Source organism: Lampetra fluviatilis, chromosome 3 (assembly GCF_964198595.1).
Source record: "Lampetra fluviatilis chromosome 3, kcLamFluv1.1, whole genome shotgun sequence".
NCBI classification, from domain to species: Eukaryota; Metazoa; Chordata; class Hyperoartia; order Petromyzontiformes; family Petromyzontidae; genus Lampetra; species Lampetra fluviatilis.
Window position 1 is genome coordinate 16,684,210 of NC_136277.1, and position 17,754 is coordinate 16,701,963.

Below are 17,754 nucleotides of genomic sequence, written 5' to 3' on the forward strand. Positions count from 1 at the left end.
CCTTATATACCTCCCGGCAAGGCCAAGCCACGCCTCCGGCCACGCCCCCTTCCAGAACCTTCGAGCAGGTTCCCGGAGCTTCCCGACTGACTCCGCCTTTCACCTTTAGCCCCAATACGCCCCCCTTCCAGTTAGTCATTATATAACTTGCCCATACCCCCGATTACCCCTCCAGGCCGACAGATGGAACCCTGTCATTACACTTGTAGCAACTTCTAATAAAACAAATACCAAATAGCGATTGATACAGTAATGTGTGTCACTCAGGGACACTGGGTATCATTTACGGTGAAATGTGTGATTCAAGTACTCCTTTTCAACCACAAGTGCAGTTATTTTGCTAGATATTTTAGCATGCTTCTGATTACAGGAATAGTAATGAGGGTTACATTTTTTTTAAACAATTTATTACACTTGTTTGCCCAATATATTATCAGTCTTGTGACTCTTTTTCATGAGTCATAGGGGCAATGGTTGTTATATATAATTCCAATTGAGTAATCTTCAGGCGATATTTCAAATTTGCCAAATTTGGACCATGACAGCAGCACACAACGGCCTGTCCTTCTGAATGCGGTGACGGCATCTTTAACTTTCACTGTGAAGACGGTGTGTATTTTTAAATTTAACTAACAGAGAACTCGTTGCTCTCCAATTGAAAATAAGAGACAGCCGTGATTGTCATAATCCTGTACTCAAAGCACTAAATGTAATCTGCTTTTTCAGACTTCTTCAAAATTCTGGTTAACCACTTGATGAAGCTGGTTGTAATTACCAGTGAAACGTCGTACTCGAGTTTTCAATGTTATGGGTTTACTCTACGACACACCGGTGTGGTTAAGTAGTAACTAATTGGCACGTTTTGTTTACGTGACAAACCTTACTAAATTGGCTGTATCGGGTAGTGGTGGGTTTAACAACACATTCATATGTATGCGATCTAACCCAAAAAAATCTTCATTATGGATATTGGCCGCAAAAGCCCGTGTTAAACTGCTTTTTTATGTAATAAAATGCCAAGATAATATATAATGTCAAGTTTTTATTTTATTTTCTAGGATTTAAAGAGAATTCTCGCAAAAGAATAACATTAACAGGATGGTTATGGCACAAATTTAAAAGTTGGAGAAATTGAAAGTTAACCTCATCAGTCTTTCGCATTAATTTTTGGTGTCACTATCTATCATGTCTGCTGAATTTCGTCTGCTATTTCAATTCAATCCAATCTTTATTTGTTACAAGGAAATTCATGTTTAGCCAGATACCCAGCTATTTTCGGTGGCAACAACAGAGTTATTGTCGGGGTGGAGAGGAGCACAGCCAGCAGTCAGCTAGGAAAGTTGAGGAATAGGTTACTTTTAATCGTATTATGATTAATAAACTCACAGTATTAATCAGGGAGGTTACTGGATTCGGGCAGTGAAACTCTGCAACAAGCTGCGAACGCGAAGCCATATCACCACAGCGGTAACCGGCTTGTGCAAAGCTGTCCAGCTTACCTTCCTCAGTGCCCGAGCTCTCATCAGTGGAGAAGCGGGGTGGTCGGCAGTACACCCGATCTGCAGGGGTGGACACTGTCAACACGAAGCTGTAGCCGCAAAAGAGCTCAGAGCTGAGGCACGCCTGTGGCCCTGGCCGTTCCTCCGTGAGGCTGTGCGTGGGCGAGCGCCCGCCAATGCTCTTACATGGGCTGGAGCCTCCTGATGATGAGTCTGAAATGGCATTTTAATTGAAAAAAAAGTTACAATCTCCACAATTCAGAATGTGTGTAGTGAGTCCAACTGAGTCGCAGACGTTGTCTTGGGAGCAACGCTATTTATTACATCAACTCAACACAACATAACGTAACCTACACTTCGGTGTTGAACGCCCATTTAACCACGCTACGGCAAAACTAGACACGGTCCCGCTATCCCGGTCCAGACCACGAGCTGGGTCCCAGACCGCGTGGCTAGAGGCTTCTTCAACCCAACGTGGATCTTCTTCACCAACAACCCGAAGAACCTCGAACCCCTCACAGGGCCCCCGTCATATCGGCGCAGGCTGGGGCTGGCTCCGCCCCTCGCCCCACCCACCTTCTAGATCTCTCCACAATATGCGTTGTTTCGCATATACGTTCCAGGACAGGATTACATTGCAAAATAGCTGGACTCGACAATGTGGAGGAGTTGGACGTGGTGGAATTGCTTTAGTCCCATGGTGAGGACCTGTCAAATGAGGATCTAATGGAGCTGGAACAACGAGCTTAGGAAGAGACCGATGTAATGATACCACCACCACCACCACGAATATTAACTGGCATTCACTGCTATAAAAAGCTGTACCAGTATAAGAAAAATGATGTCCAGCTGTTTTTGGACAGATTTTATAAAAGCTCTACAATCAAGCCAGGTCTGGAGAAAAGCCCAGGATAGAGCCAGCTTCCTCTGGTGAATATTCCTGTGCCTCCAGCTTCCTCGTCAGATGAAGAGGCAGTTTATCCTACTCCTTTGCATAACTCCACCATTGCTCACCCAAAGAGGCCTCAATCAGCAAGTTCTTAAACCATCTCTGCTAAGCATTATCTAATCATTTGAATTTATGAGTGAAAATGTACGTCAAATTATAATATTTTTTTTACATTTTATGACATTTAGTCACGCATTTTCTTTTAGTAATGTCTGCTACAAACACAACCACTGATTTGAATCATGTTTATGGGAAATTAGAGTTTGCTTGAAGTCATTTCGAGTTGAGTATTTCAAAATTCTGGTTCGAGTTGAGTAGCATATCCCAGGAACGCATCCCTTACATTTCTGCAATGCATGAACTGATCATGATTATATATACATGTCCACAATCACATTTCTGCTAAAGTTGTTCACAATGATATAGTCTGTGTTTTTACCTTGCTAAAGTAAGATATGGAGAGCCTCAGTAACCTAGAAGATTGCACCCGAGCGGTGTACGCGAGGGGTGCACGCGTGGTTTGCATGAAACTAAATGCTGCTTAATCCAGGAAAACCGGAGGTCCTGCTGGTTGGCACTCAGGGTCAGTCGAAAAAAAATGTGGGAGAATCAGGTGTTGTGGGCTGCAGACTCCAAGATTCAGTTTTCTATTCATCTGAAGAGCCTCGGCATCGACTCGACCAGAATACGTAGTTTGATCACCACCTGAAAAAAATAGTCATGTCCTGCAATTTTCATATCAGGGCTCTTCGACACATTCGACCACTGTTGAGTAGTGACAGCGAACATGGAGGCGTGTAGGATAGTATTGACAAGGCTCGATTATTGCAACTCACTACTCTACGGGACATCTAGAAAAAGCATTACCAAGCTGAAGCGTGTACAAAATTATCTGGCATGTGTCGTGACAGTTACTGCAAGATTAGACCGTGTCCGTCCAGTGCTAGCTGAGCTGCATTGGCTTCCGGTGACTGAATGAATGTTATAAGGCTGCACTGATTACATATAAAGTGTATGCCACAAATGAACCACAATACCTGCTGATCATGTCAAAGAGCATAAACCATCACGTGAACTCTGGTCATCCTCGTAGCGGATTTCGGCTGGCCATCATACAGAGACAGTCACTGCATCGCGCGCTTTCAAATGTGCTTCTGCGGCTATCTGAAACGCTCTTCCTTCCGATATTCGGAAGCTACTTGAGCTTTGCACTTTTATATCTAGATTGAAAATTCATTTCTTTAGAACTGCTTTATGTGTTAAAATTGTCGTCCTTTCCCCGCACCTCCGATTAACACGGTTGGCTACGTACGGTGTGAAAGAAGTTCAACATACATAAAATAAATAAACCTTATCATTGTTGCTCGACTTACGCTTGGCACTGGTGGATTTGCGGCCTCGCTTAGCTGGCGACCCGACATCAGATGATCCCTGGTCGGTGAGCTGCAGCCTTCGCTTGCCAGTGGAGGGCACGACCCGGGGACTTTGGGGTTGCCGTGCAGCTTGTGTGGTCGGAGACCGACCTTCTGCTGCTGTTCCAAGCCGTCGTTGCCTCTTGCCTTCCACAAGGTTATCTGAACATAAGCATTCCACCATAAAGTTTACAGTATGTCAACCTTTGAACACTAACATTGCTATACAACAGTATATGCATATTCCCAGTGGTTTCAATTAGTAAAATGCCCTATTTGTGCCTGATAACCCTATTTCCCAGATTCACTCATGTACATGAGGACAAATATTGGCAACCCTTAATTAATACATATTTTAATTATTTAAGCCAGGAAAATTAACATTGCTTAATTTAATTGCCTCAAATGAGCATGCTTTTATAATATTGAAGATATGCCATGTTTGGTTCTTGCGTAGGTTTATCACAATCTGTTCAGCCGAGGAAAATATTCTACAGGTTAACAGCAATACTGGAGAACATCACTATGAATCTTTCCCTTCATATCTGAAAGTGAAATTTCAAAATAAATAACCATTTTTGATAAACTGCTTGATCTCCTTTCCTTCCACTGGAAAAATAATCTCCAAGTTCCTTTTCCAAATCACAAAAACTATGCTCAACCAAAAACACACACCTCAACAAACATTCTAGAGGAATAGAAATCTATTTCCCTGCTGATTTGATGTATTGTCAATATTCAGGGACACAATTGTATTAAATAATACACTTTCTTTAACAATTAACTTTCTCTTACAATGTGGTAAATATAGCAGGCATTACTGGTTGTGAAACAATAAAATACCAAAAAATATTGATTACTTATCAAATACAAATTAATTTTCCATGTTATAGATGTTAACACAAACAATGCATGCATCATTAGCATACAACTTAATATTAATCTATGAATCGGTGCAATGTTATTCCTCTAATTGATTACATATCAAATCAACGATTACTATCAATTGTATTACTATTTTGAGAACATCCACTGTCGCAGGATATTTCATGCCGCATGTATTCCACCTCTATAATCCGTATCCCCTTACATTTTCAAATGACACCCCACTCCAATCACTTCCATCTCTATTAGCACATTGCTAAGCGCTTTTTTTGCCATGAACTTAATTCCATTACATATCCTAACCCATGTGCAATAATAACCAAAGGAATTTACAGCATTGCTATAATCCACTGCTGGAGGAAGACTTCCCCATATTTTCACCCCACTGATCAGTGCTGTTTGGTGATCTTGCATAATCTAACAAGCTCTGACCTCAACTAAACATGTGGATATGTTATCGCTCAGGATATCTTGGTACCTTTTCACCTTCAACAAATGTAGTTCCATCTACCATAACGTCTTATGACCTTCTCCCTTGCTGGATATCCTCAGGTACCCTACTATACACTACACACACCAAAATTGCAATGTTTGTTCAGTATAATAACTAAAATATCTCAATGTGTATTGCTAAACCTTGGAAGTCTTGGAATGATCCCTTCCGGACTCGCCTGTTATTTGGCAGCTCTTTTTATCATTAGTTACAAATGACGCATTAGGCCAGTGTACCGAGGCTGACATCTGCCATGCGCTTGTGTGGAGTGGGTGGGCACAGCGGGTCCAGGCTGTACTGTGCTCTGAGCTGGTCGCCCTGCTCGCTGGACAGGATGACAGCCACACGCCGGTACCACTTGCGCCGCCCGTCTTTCTCCACACAATAGTACAACTCGTCCTCCTCCCTCCGGTGCCCCTTGATGTACCCTGTGCACAATTGGGGTAAGCAGGACAAGGGGTAATGCATGAGCAACATTTTACGCAGGGTAAAGCTGAAAGTATAGTCTCAGATGAAACTGATACGTTGTTGTATGGTTGTTGTATTCACTTACATTTTTGTATTGTTTTGGTTAGCAGTGATTACTTCGATAAAAAATCTACACCAATGTATCTCGTATGATAGTGCTGGTATTATTTGTATACATTGTACTTGCTTGAATTGTTATATTGCCCAAGAAAACCTTAGTCTCCAAAACTATCGTTTAACCTTCCAATCTTGTATATTAAACTATTATATTAGTAGAATTTTTCTTTTGAGAGTAAAGCAAAGTCTCCAGAGAAATGTCATGGATACAAGGGGGTGATCATTAACCCCACCAGACAGAATTCAGGAATGAGTTGGCTGTACTGCTAATAATGTATTAAGCTAGGTGTCCCATACACATAACGACACATCACTATTTTGCAAGTCACTGGCTTAAAAGTGCACTGCCCAACCTCGACAGTGTGAGGGCTTTACTGATTTTGTATATTGCAAACTTTCGGGCGATTTGATCACATTCTGCATATCTCCTTTGGAGACATATGGGTGACATAAGCTGAATAGCTCCTATGTTTAATGAAGTCACTTGATTTTGGGTGATGTGACGAGTGTTCATATTTTATTATTTTAATTATAGGGACCACTTCCATGACGTGCAGGATGCAGTTTACAGCGAATGAGCACAGGACTCACCACCACAGCACAGAAACGTTCCTGTTGCCATGATATTGCAGTCACACGATAGTTATTTCTGCACCAGTCCTTATATCTAAACATCCTTAAGGGACAGTATACCACCTAAATAACTCGTGATCTGTTGCTCCTGTGGATATTTGGGTTCGCAGAAAAGATGGTGATGGACAAACAGAGTACACTGCATATGCTGCATTGGTTTTTATCTGCCTCAAAAAAATTGCTTCCCTCGGTAAATCTCTCCGAGACCTGAGTTCAAGCTCCAGGTTACCACCTGAAATAAAATGAGTTTAACTGTTATACATCAACCAAATAATAACATGTAATTCAGATATGGGTAATGCAAACCAGTGTCAATTATACCCAGCGAGGACAGAATGAATACGGGCTTCAGACTCAGAACAGATCTCTTGAATATCAATGAGGCAACGAAGGACATGTAAAGCAGCTAACTAGGGAACTTTTAGGCAACTCAGTGGGGTTATTCTGGAGAATTTCTTGGCCAAATAATCTTAATTTGGTGCCAGAATTTGACTTTTGGTGTGGAAACATTAAACATGAGATATCTGTAAATACAACAGAAGCACAGTGAATAACTACATAACTATGAAACAATATATAAAACTATAAATCTGATGACTCAGTCCTCAGAATACAAAGTCGAGTGTGTATGATTATAGCTCCGAAGACCAAGGTGTAGCATGTCGTGTTTGGGCCCTTCCTGACCTGCGGAGAAGTACTCGTCATGGGAGAGCGCCGTGACCTGCGTGTGCAGTGGGATAGGGTCACACAGCAGGACGTCACGGCCCGCCACGTCGCACTCGTAGCCGTCGTCGAAGCGCACACGGCACCGCCCGGCCTCACGCTCGCCCACCACCCGCCCCGAGTAGAAGTACTCGTTAGAGCTCCACTTGGCCACGACGCGCAGTCCCACCAGGCTGCTGCTGCTGCCGCTGTTGCTGCCCTCCCCGGCTACCGTAACCACCGGCACATCTTGCTGCGGAATTACATGTCTTTTAGTAAAGCACACTCACAATTGCATTGCAGATATTTATCTTAACCATCGATATTTCAAATGAATTAATACATTTTGATTTAAAGCTGCAGGGATTCATATTCTTGGTTCTTACGGTAAAGTCGTAAGAATTTTATTGTTTTATATTTTTATTATATTATTGTTTCACTTCTACGTGACTTTACCGAAAGAACCAAGAATATGAATTAATACATCTTAAAACATTTTGTTTATGCTAAACAGTCTGTTGTTAAAGCATATAAAAGGTGTCCCTCGTTTAAAAAATTATATAGTTGAAATAAACTAGCCAATAAGATTAGTTTAACTCTAGAGTCATGGTAAAAACATGGCTGCATTGCTGTCCAACGGTGCGTTGCCAGGGGACAGCGATAACAGAACAGGCCCAGGGTGCCAGGGCACAGCTCATGCAGAAAAGTTCCTGGGTGCACCATGGGCGTGGATCCCCCTCCCTAAACACATTGTCGGCGAGATCACCGATTCCGGATTTCAGGCTTTCAAATTCTGAGCACATGGACATCTCCTAACTTCACCAAACGTCTTGTAGGAGTAAATCTTTGGGCTGCAGTGAACCAATGATTATGCTGATTAGATGTATTACATGTACTAGATTAGATGGCTGTTGTTCACAATTGCACCCAATAAAGAAAAACCTCCACACTGGTGCAGGTTATAGAGGCATGAAAGCAGAGGCGAATGGACTCTGCCAAGGTGAATCACTTTGTCACCAGCACATAGGGGTCAATGCCAAGCTAGTCAGGCACCAGGATCAAACATGCCGAAAATGATGATTGACTCCATAGGCGAGTCGTTTTGTCAACCGCACATAGGGTCAACTTCGAGCTGAGCCAGATGTCAGGGTCACATTTTCCAAAGCTGACGATTGATGTCAAAGGTGAGTTTTAATGTAACTCACTCACACGCACGACTGAGTACCACCAAAGCAAGAAGTGGCTAAGGGCCCCTGACTACCTGATATTCCCAGCCTGTGGTCTACCGTGATGCCTAAAATGTAACCAAGTAATAGACTGCTTTGTATTTATATTCCTGGGATTCCCTGTTCCCTGTCACACTGGATAATGGTTGCAAGGAAAGCAGAGTTAGACTGCTATTCCTAGGACTCACTACACACTGTTACTCCAGTTCGTTTTCACACTGTGACTCTAGACAGCTTTCACATGAGAAGTCGAGTTCGAATTGAAATACTGGGGCTCACTGATCAGTCTGCTCTTGCTCCTGTATATCTGTAACCCAGATTACTCTCAAATAAATGTGGCAATCCTTTTAAGTTACATAAAATATAAATGAAAACATTCTCGGTGTGACAAAGCAAACAAAGCCATTTCAAACATTGAGGTCTCACCTCTGCCTGAAGATTCATGAGCGGCGAGGCTGAGCGTTGCAGGGAAGAGCGACGAAAGGGCCCGGCAGCAGCCAACGCAGCTCGACTTGTACAGGGGCCCCCGGAGTCGGCGGTTAGCCACTCTGGGCCCGGGATGACTCCACTGCGAATAAGCAAAGCATCACTCCAATTAGAGGCATTTCTTTATCACACCAATATCGCCCAGTAGAGAGTTTGTCAAAGAAAAATCCTCCCAGCTCAGCAGATGGATAAATAGTTCAGCAAGGTATATTGTTAGTATAAAAAAATATTTAACAATTGTTTGTCAACCTATTGAAAGCCTATATATTTTGTTGTTTTCTATCTATGTGACTTTACCGAAAGAACCAAAGAATATGAATTCCTCACTCACGAAAATTTTAAATAAAAGTTTGATTATACTTCACCACACTGGTCAGTGTGGGTTAGTGAAGGACTCGTTCATATATCACTAATGTTGATGTGACTGGAAATCAAACACAGATGTATCCATTGCCCAGTGGATCAACAATCAACACTTCCCAATATTGTTAGTAATTACAGGTAATTCTGGAAGTTGGTCAAGACTTCCCAGAGTAAACCACAAACGCATATGTTTTGCTTATGCTTAGTCTTCATTACAATCATATCATTGTTTTGGTATTAGTTGGTTACCAGCGGTTATTTCAGCCGGTAACTAGAATCAAGGATGCTTTAGAAAAGGTAAAACATTTTGATTGCAAAGTTTGCAGTCTGGCTTTGTGAGCATGTTTTAATGTAGCTGAGACACATGCATTGGGATAAGTGGGGATTCTGTGCAAGATGGATGGCAGCAGGTTATCAATACAGACACTCCAGTGCCCACCCAGAGGTCAGTGACAAAGTGAAAAACCTAAAACCAGATCGTGGGACACCAAAGGCCAGATTCACATCTAAGACAAAACAGACCAAACATATCACCTTGTCCATCTGTTGCATTGTTGGTGATGCAGTCATTGGCATGTTGATGTCAAACATGACTGGCAAATACATTTTTAAACAGATGAACCAGGCACTAGAAGTGTACCTTGTAGATAAAAAATGTTAGCTAGATAAATATGCATAAGCAATTTAGGAAAAACAGCAATATAACTGCTACATTATCTTACTTAGATAGTTTTTATATGTTGGCAAAATCTACCAATAGACATGTAACAATGCGTTGATTCATCAATTAGAATCAATTACTCGTTTCACAATGGATTTATACAATTGTATGAGAATAAATTGTTTACATTTCTTGTAACTATATGAAATGTTCACGTGACTCCTGAAATCACTAGATGCATTACATTCACCGCAATATTCAGAATACATTTTTATTCATCAAACTATGCTCAGAATTTTGAATATTGTTTAAATCACAAAAAGAAAATCATTATGAAATACCTAATTATCGAGGTTAATATGCACAACTAACAGATGCCAAGGACTAACGAGAATGCATTGAGGAAAAATATAGCAAAGCTAGAAATAAACTGGCATGCACTAAATGTGTTCATAGAATTAAGGTGTCAATCGGAAAGGGGTGGGGGAATTTTTTTGAAAACCTGATATTACAGATATGGTATTCCACATTACAATATTATTTTTTTGTTACATATTATTCCCACATCAAAAGCCTTAGAGTAAAAGATAACATTTGTAAATAAAATAAGTATTTAATTACATATTTGAAACCCAATTAATTTATTAATTGCTTGCATTCTAAAATATTCTTACTACCACAGCTTTAGGGCGACTACTGAATTAATTTCAGTGACTGTGCAGTTTCACATTTACCCATCTGATTGCATGTCTCCATCAGAGCTTCCCCGGGCAGCTGCTGGTATGATGCTGCATTCAGTCGCACGCTTTAAGTTCTTGGCTTGGGGACCACGGTCTGCTACTAGTGTCCACTCTGCTGTGGGCTCTGGCTCAATTGGATCCGAATCGTCCTCATCCCCTGCATCTCCATCACCTGCAATCTCTTCCCATTCAGTATCTGGCTCCAAAAACATAATTGGAGCAACACTTCGTGGACCCTGCCAAGGATAACGCTTCCTGCAACACAAATACATGTACGCACACATTGATAACAAGATACTACACATTTCAAATAGGTTAGTATTTACATCACATCTTATTTTGTTTAACCTGGTGAGAAATCAAGAGACTAAGATAGTCTCATTTGCAAGTGACCTGGGGCATGAGTCTGCTAGTAGAGGTAAAGATTTCTAAGTATACCATACGGTATTATTGTGCTTGGTATTGCCGCAGTAAATTTGTATTCATTAATAGTCCAGTTAGTTTGTTAATTTGTAAACATGTACTGAAACAACAATGCTAAATTATTTCCCATAATAAATTTCATATTATATTACGTAACTGCCAAGCAACACAAATCTATTGCACTTCTCGTATTGTGCTACTGTGCTATCTGTAGATCTCATTATATGTGCAAGTATCTTAAATATTTGTCTTGAATTGTCTACTTGATGATAAGGCCCATCTGTAGCATATATAATATAATTATACACTATAACAACAATGCTATCTGCATCACCCACAAATTACTTCTCAACCCAATCAACTCTTGACACATTTCTCTGTGACCAGCCTTTCATGTGCCATTAGTCACAACCATCATAATACTAATTAAACTGGCCTCTATTTAAAGTGTTTAGTGACCACCGCTGACAACACCTGATGAGTGATTAAAGACCCTGTAATGAATTCCCTGATTTTCTAAACCGAATATTTTGTTGCATGGAATAAGACAGCAGTGACATGCTGGGTATGCAGAATGAATACGAGCACAGATATGGTAATAACACATACCTCGGTGCACGGTGGCCACGGCCCCTGCCTTTGCCCCGCGTTGTCCGTGGCATGCTGTGAGTCTGTCTGGAGTATCCGACTCGTGCTCCCTCGCCCCAGACCTCCTCACAGCCACGCCCAGCTTGCACTTTAAGAAGTGTACTTTTACTGCTCAGCTTTCCCCTGTTGTCCTCAAAGACAGCTCTACCACTGCCGCGGATGTTTGTGGAAACGTCTTTCTCCCTTTCCATGTCCTTCTTGGAGGTGTGGTGGCCCTTGTCTGTGGACTTGTACCCACCGACAGCTGCTGCTGCGCATGGCTTGTGGAGGCCCCCGCTGCTGTGGCCACCAGATCCATCACTCCCTGACCTTTGGAGGCTGGTGCTGGGTGGATCTGCTAATGTACCCCCACTACCGGAGCGGTTGAGGCTGACACTCGAGTGGCCCCCACCAGACGTGCTGCTGCCAGTCCTCTGCAGGCTGCCCGTCCCGTTGGACACCTTGGTGGACAATGAGCTGACGTCAGCCAGGTCACCGGACGTGAGCGAGCTCACGGTGCGGGAGGGCGATGTTGTGCTCTGCTCATACTCTTGCCGTTCCACAATTGGTGCTTCTGCTTCCTGCAATCAAAACCAACACAATCACAAAGCCCACATTTTCACATGGTTAGACGATAAAACACCTATAAAAGTCAGTGAGAATCCTCATCAGTTGCATGTAGGTTTAGGCAAAAATGTATTCACACAGGTCAAGATAAAGTAAAAAAGGCGTTACAGAAAAACCTCCCCATCTGGCATGGCCTTCCATTGTGCTGTTAGAGCATAAGATGTTTGGTTTCATCCATTAATCTTAAAAATATGCATTCCAATCTTTTCAACTTGCACGTAAAATGTTCTCATTGATTGACAATATTTGTTTGTTTTGATCAAGATTTAGGCACTAATTTCTTCTTCATAAAGAGCCACTGTATTGTGTCAGGAGCTTTGTTCTTTATAAATTGCCTAAGCATGTATTTTAACAGCTGAGTGAGTGATAAATTAGCTGACATTATTTTATAATGATTAATGTGTTAAGAGTGTTGTACTATATGTGCGTGTGCACCACCGCCACACCAAATCATTTGTTTATTTAATTATGGTAAAACTGATATCCACTTTAACATTTTCTTTTCTGCTATAAATTTAACAAAGGTCACAATTTCAGCATGTGTAAGTGTTGGGTTTAAATTAAAACCCTTCCTGCTATGCATACAGATGATCAATTGAAATGTGAGCTAAGCCTCATGTTTCAATTTTGGTGTAATATTTAAATATCATAACAGGTCCTAAAATGCTCATTTTAAAACATGTTTGTCAATCAAACACTATTTTTCACAGAACTTGGCAGGAAAGTGGTTTAGGCCCAACCATGTTTTTAAGCGATATATGTTCACACATGCCATCCAATAACAGTACCTCACTAATAACGGAGACACTGCCCTTCTTGTAAGCGCCTGCTTGCTCCTTTGCAATAATTGAATTTCCCCAATACTAAAAGGCCAGACCCATTGTTGGCCTTATTCTTATTTAGGTGAAATCTGATAGTACAGTTGTAATTTTCCCAATTGTTATTTTTGTTACAGCATCCATGCTGCATATTCATGATACCATTTCACAAATTATTGCGTTTTTCAGAAAGGTCAGTCAGTAATGTCAGGACATAAGAGCTAATTCTTATTGGACCAACCATTTTGCATGGATCAAAATCATTCAAAGGTTTGTGGTTGTAAAGATTGATAACCAATCACACCAATATCATACGTGCCTAAATATAGCATACATATTTCTTCGTTCGAAAAAATGTTACTGAACTCTACATTCTAGTTGCTTTATGTTGCAAATACATTTCCGCACAGCATGTTTCTGTACTGTGTGACACTATTTAAGAATGACGTACCTCAGTGACCCTCCGTTCCACCTCCTTGCCATTGACGTAGTAGACGTCGGTGATGACACGAGTGATTTTCACCTCGCGAATTGTGCGCACGTGCCTGTGCACCAGCCTCCCGGGTGCTGGCGCTGGTAAGGGCAAACTGTCTTCCTCCTGGCACCCCAGCACACACACACGTGCGTACAAACAGGAATGTGCTCATTCAAATGCCAATCACACATCACTTTCAACAAATTTAGCACAAGACACAACAGAATACATACAGGAGACGACATGACAACAAATTTTCGTAAAAAAACTACTTTTTCAACGCACACACTTTTATTTGCATTCAAAAGTAGAAAATAAGTGGGTGGCATGCATGAAGCAAATTCTACATTTCGAAAGGAAGCCACCCACTTTTATTTAGCACATCAAATGTGATTAATTCTGGGGGAAAAATAATGTGTTTTCTACTTTTGAGTGCAAATAAAAGTATGTGCATTGAAAAACTTGCTTTTTGCCTATTTTTTTACCGTGAAAACTATTTTAACTATTTAACTGCTATTTTAAATCATGGTCACGGTTTTTACCTGCTCACTTAACTTGTGCATAACCATGTTGCGATCAGAGCGTCGAAATGGGCGTGACAAAGCAAATTAGATTATTTATTACTATTATAGCTATATAATTGTTTCATCAATAGCGATGGTACTAATTATTATTATAATTGTTGTTCCTCCGCTAAGGCAGAGGGAACCACAGCGGCCGCTCCGGCTTCATGACGAGTGGCGATATAAGCGCTCCTTTCATTGGTCATAGGCTCCCGAACAACAGCAGCTCTGATTAGACAAGACGTTTCCCTGAGTAGCCAGGCGCGATCATTCGTGATTTGAAATACGGGGGCAGAATGTTCGACTATTAAATATTAAAATTAAGGAAAAAACGAATAGACCCAGAATCGGGGGGAACAGGAACTTTTTAATATGAAATCTTGAATTGTCACGCGAGATTTGTAGAAAATGTCAGCTCGTTAGGCTTCGTAGATCCGAAGATATTGGGCGTCAAAAGATTTGAAGGAATATAAAGACAAGGCAAGTTCAATAAAAGTGTGTAATAAACTGCATCGGGAACACTGACAAAGGTAAAACATGTACAATAGTTAAACTCTTCATTTTATTTAAATGCTTTGGTACGATAATGCGGCATCCCCATAAGACACAACACACATACGAGTATACTGGTCAAGCATACAAGTTGTAATACGTAAATTTAGCAACTATACAAAACATGTGTTAAGGCACAAATTTAGATAACTCAAGCTAAATATCTTTAACCTTCTGCATGTGAAAGCCTTTCCACTTTTCTCAAAGCAAGTGTTTTTCTAAGTAACGCTTTGAATCTACAATATCTCAAAGGTATTCTAGACAGAAAAAACATCAGTAGACATATAGATGGTACAGTAATCCTCCACTACAAGTTACCTAAAAATGAGTTGTTTCACATATACCTTGCTGCTTAATTAGGAAACATATTTCTTACAAATCTAATATTTCGCAAATGTATTCTTTAAAAAAATTGCATGATAAATCTGCACTATATTTCAACTAGGAATGAACGTGGTGAAAACACATTATTTGATGTATATTACATTGTATGTGCGCACACCGCGTACCACTGAAAATTCCTCCGTCATGTGTTCAGCCACCGTCTGCCAAGCCCACGATTTTGTTTTTGGGAGAAAAATAGTGCTAGGTGATAGTTAAAAATGTACAAAGAGTGAAAAATGCACAGTAAATGATGATAGTGCCTCTGACAAAAAAGGCTAAGTATTAATCTACAGGTTAAATTAGAAGTTTAAAGCAGTTTGAAGCAGGTGAAAAGACAGTCAACAAATATGAAGTAACGTTGTCAATAATGGTGTGTGGCGAAAAATCACCAAGCTCCTTATATAATGTACGTTTGCATACACATTAATGCAATTGTAGTGAGTCCAACTGAGTCGCAGACGTTGTCTTTGGAGCAACACTATTTATTACATCAACTCAACACAACATAACGTAACCTACACTCGGGTGCTGGAACGCCCATCTAACCACGCTACGGCAGAACTAGACACGGTCCCGCTATCCCGGTCCGGACCACGAGCTGGGTTTCGGACCGCGTGGCTAGAGGCTTCTTCAACCCGACGTGTATCTTCACTCACCAACAGTCAAGAACCCCGAGCCCCACACGGGGCCCCCGTTATATCGGCCTGGGCTGGGGCTGGTTTTCGCCCCTCGCCCCGCCCACCTTCTAGATCTCTCGAGCTCTTTCCCGAAGGCTCCCGAGAGCTCCTCTATACCACGTGACCACCCAGCGGCCCCCGTCCACCGGTGGCCCCCCTCCAATATCATCCGGTCACGTGTCGGCAGGTCAACCAGCGTATCATGCCCCAATGTAACCCTGGCTGGCTGATACTCCCTCTCGCTCCCTCACCGGGAGCCCGCACCGCACACTATACGTGGTGCCTCTGCGCTAATCAGCGCTCACCCAAGCCCCGCTAGGGCTGGTACTACACCCAGTAACCGGGCTGCACATGACAACATATTATCTGCCGTGGCCTCACAAGGCCGGCACCACACAGTGACATTCACAGTCACTAAACATGTAAATGGTGCAAGGCCATTTAAGGCCTTGAATGTTAGCAGCAATACTTTAAATTGTACCTGAAATTGAATTGTAAGCCAATGTAGATATTTTATTATAGAAATAACGTGCTTACGGGATGAGGTTCGTGCGAGCATCCTGGCAGCCGCATTCTGGATCAGCTGTAGTCGGCCCAAGACCTTACTTTGAGAACCTAATCAGGATGATCTGGCTGTATAGGGAAACTGTATCAGGCGACTGAGGGTTTCCTGGCTCTGAAAGGAGACTGTATCAGGCTCTTGAGGGTTACCTGACTGTGTAGAGAGACTGTATCGGCCTCCCCCTCTGTGCCATGGCTTGTACTCTCTCCATCTTCCCTCGTCTGCACAGCAATGTTCCGTAGCTTTGTCAAGCCCAGGCATCTCTCAACTCCCACTGCACACAAAGTTACACCAGCCATATTACATTTTTTACCAACATTTTACCAAAAACTAACAATTGTCAAGATGAGAAAAATGTCATAAAGCGTTACAACAGGTAATATTTACAGAATTTTAACCATATTAAATGTAACAGTAGGCATAGGATTCCACTGGAAGGGTTACGTAAAAAAAATCTGAATTACCATTAAAAACTGCTTCTTACCATTAAATCCCACTCTGCTTTCTGTCTGGGTCTCCTTGGTTTGACCAGCTGTCTCCGATAACCCAGATGTGCAGGAAGATGTCTGAGCAAATAATGCAGCATGCTCCGTCATGCCAGCTTCCTCCTCCAAACCAACTCCACTTGCAGCTTTCTCACCAACATGCACATTATCAGCTGCACTCTTCTCAGATTCAACCTTTCCCAATCCAGGGTCTACAGCCTCATTCCTAACTGCTGAAGAGTTAACTTCCATTTCTTCTTGCTCATCCAGAGGATTTGGTTCAGTTGTCTGTTCTTTTTGTCGGATGGGCTCATTCTGGCAGGATCTGGGCAGAGGAAATTGCCCTTCAGTTGGGCTAAGAACTGAGGGGGCAATCAGGGTTACTGGATCTTGAGCGTGGGAATCAGAAGTTTCCACTTGTGGCTTTTCTGTCCCTTCACAAATCTTCAGTATCTCTTGCTCACTAGCTTCCTCGGATCCTTGGATTTTTTTGAAGCTAAACGAATCACACATGGGCATGAATAAGCAAATAATACATTAATTTTCATTCATCGTGTACATGACAAATGCTTCAGAAACAAGACCAATGACACATAAAATGCTGAAAAGTACAAAGGAGGATGGTGAGATGCATGCTGGAAATTACAAAGAAAGAGCAATGAGTTTGTGTACCTTAGAAAAAACAGTTTTTGGCAGTCATTGTCGGCATCTACAGCTTGGTCCTCATTTCATGTAAGTATTATTCCTAAGGGTAACGGATATGATGTAGACAGCTTTCGGAGGTAGCAATGAGTGCCAGATTGTGATGATATAATGGGAGTTCGAAACAGAACTAGACCAATCTCTCTGAAGAACGAAAGGATGAAGAGAGAGGGTGAAATAAGGGGGCTAGCACCTAGCAACGGCCTAGTGCAGACCACAAAAGAG

General features: G+C 41.8%; 1 protein-coding gene across 5 annotated transcripts in view; it reads right to left on the reverse strand.

Moving 5' to 3' along the window:
- The window catches only part of TP53BP1 (tumor protein p53 binding protein 1), a 61,058-nt gene that overhangs the window by 10,752 nt on the left and 32,552 nt on the right, over positions 1-17,754 (reverse strand). For 4 of the 5 annotated variants that reach the window (XM_078884041.1, XM_078884043.1, XM_078884042.1 and 1 more), the window contains 11 exons: positions 16,827-17,323; positions 16,492-16,616; positions 15,229-15,264; positions 13,581-13,727; positions 11,667-12,265; positions 10,629-10,889; positions 8,811-8,952; positions 7,141-7,411; positions 5,475-5,666; positions 3,822-4,022; positions 1,500-1,712 (listed from right to left, as the gene is read on the reverse strand). In XM_078884041.1, coding sequence (XP_078740167.1) covers positions 1,500-1,712; positions 3,822-4,022; positions 5,475-5,666; positions 7,141-7,411; positions 8,811-8,952; positions 10,629-10,889; positions 11,667-12,265; positions 13,581-13,727; positions 15,229-15,264; positions 16,492-16,616; positions 16,827-17,323 — 2,684 coding nt within the window. The remainder of the gene's footprint in view (positions 1-1,499; positions 1,713-3,821; positions 4,023-5,474; positions 5,667-7,140; positions 7,412-8,810; positions 8,953-10,628; positions 10,890-11,666; positions 12,266-13,580; positions 13,728-15,228; positions 15,265-16,491; positions 16,617-16,826; positions 17,324-17,754) is intronic. The other variant, XM_078884040.1, reaches the window with a different exon arrangement.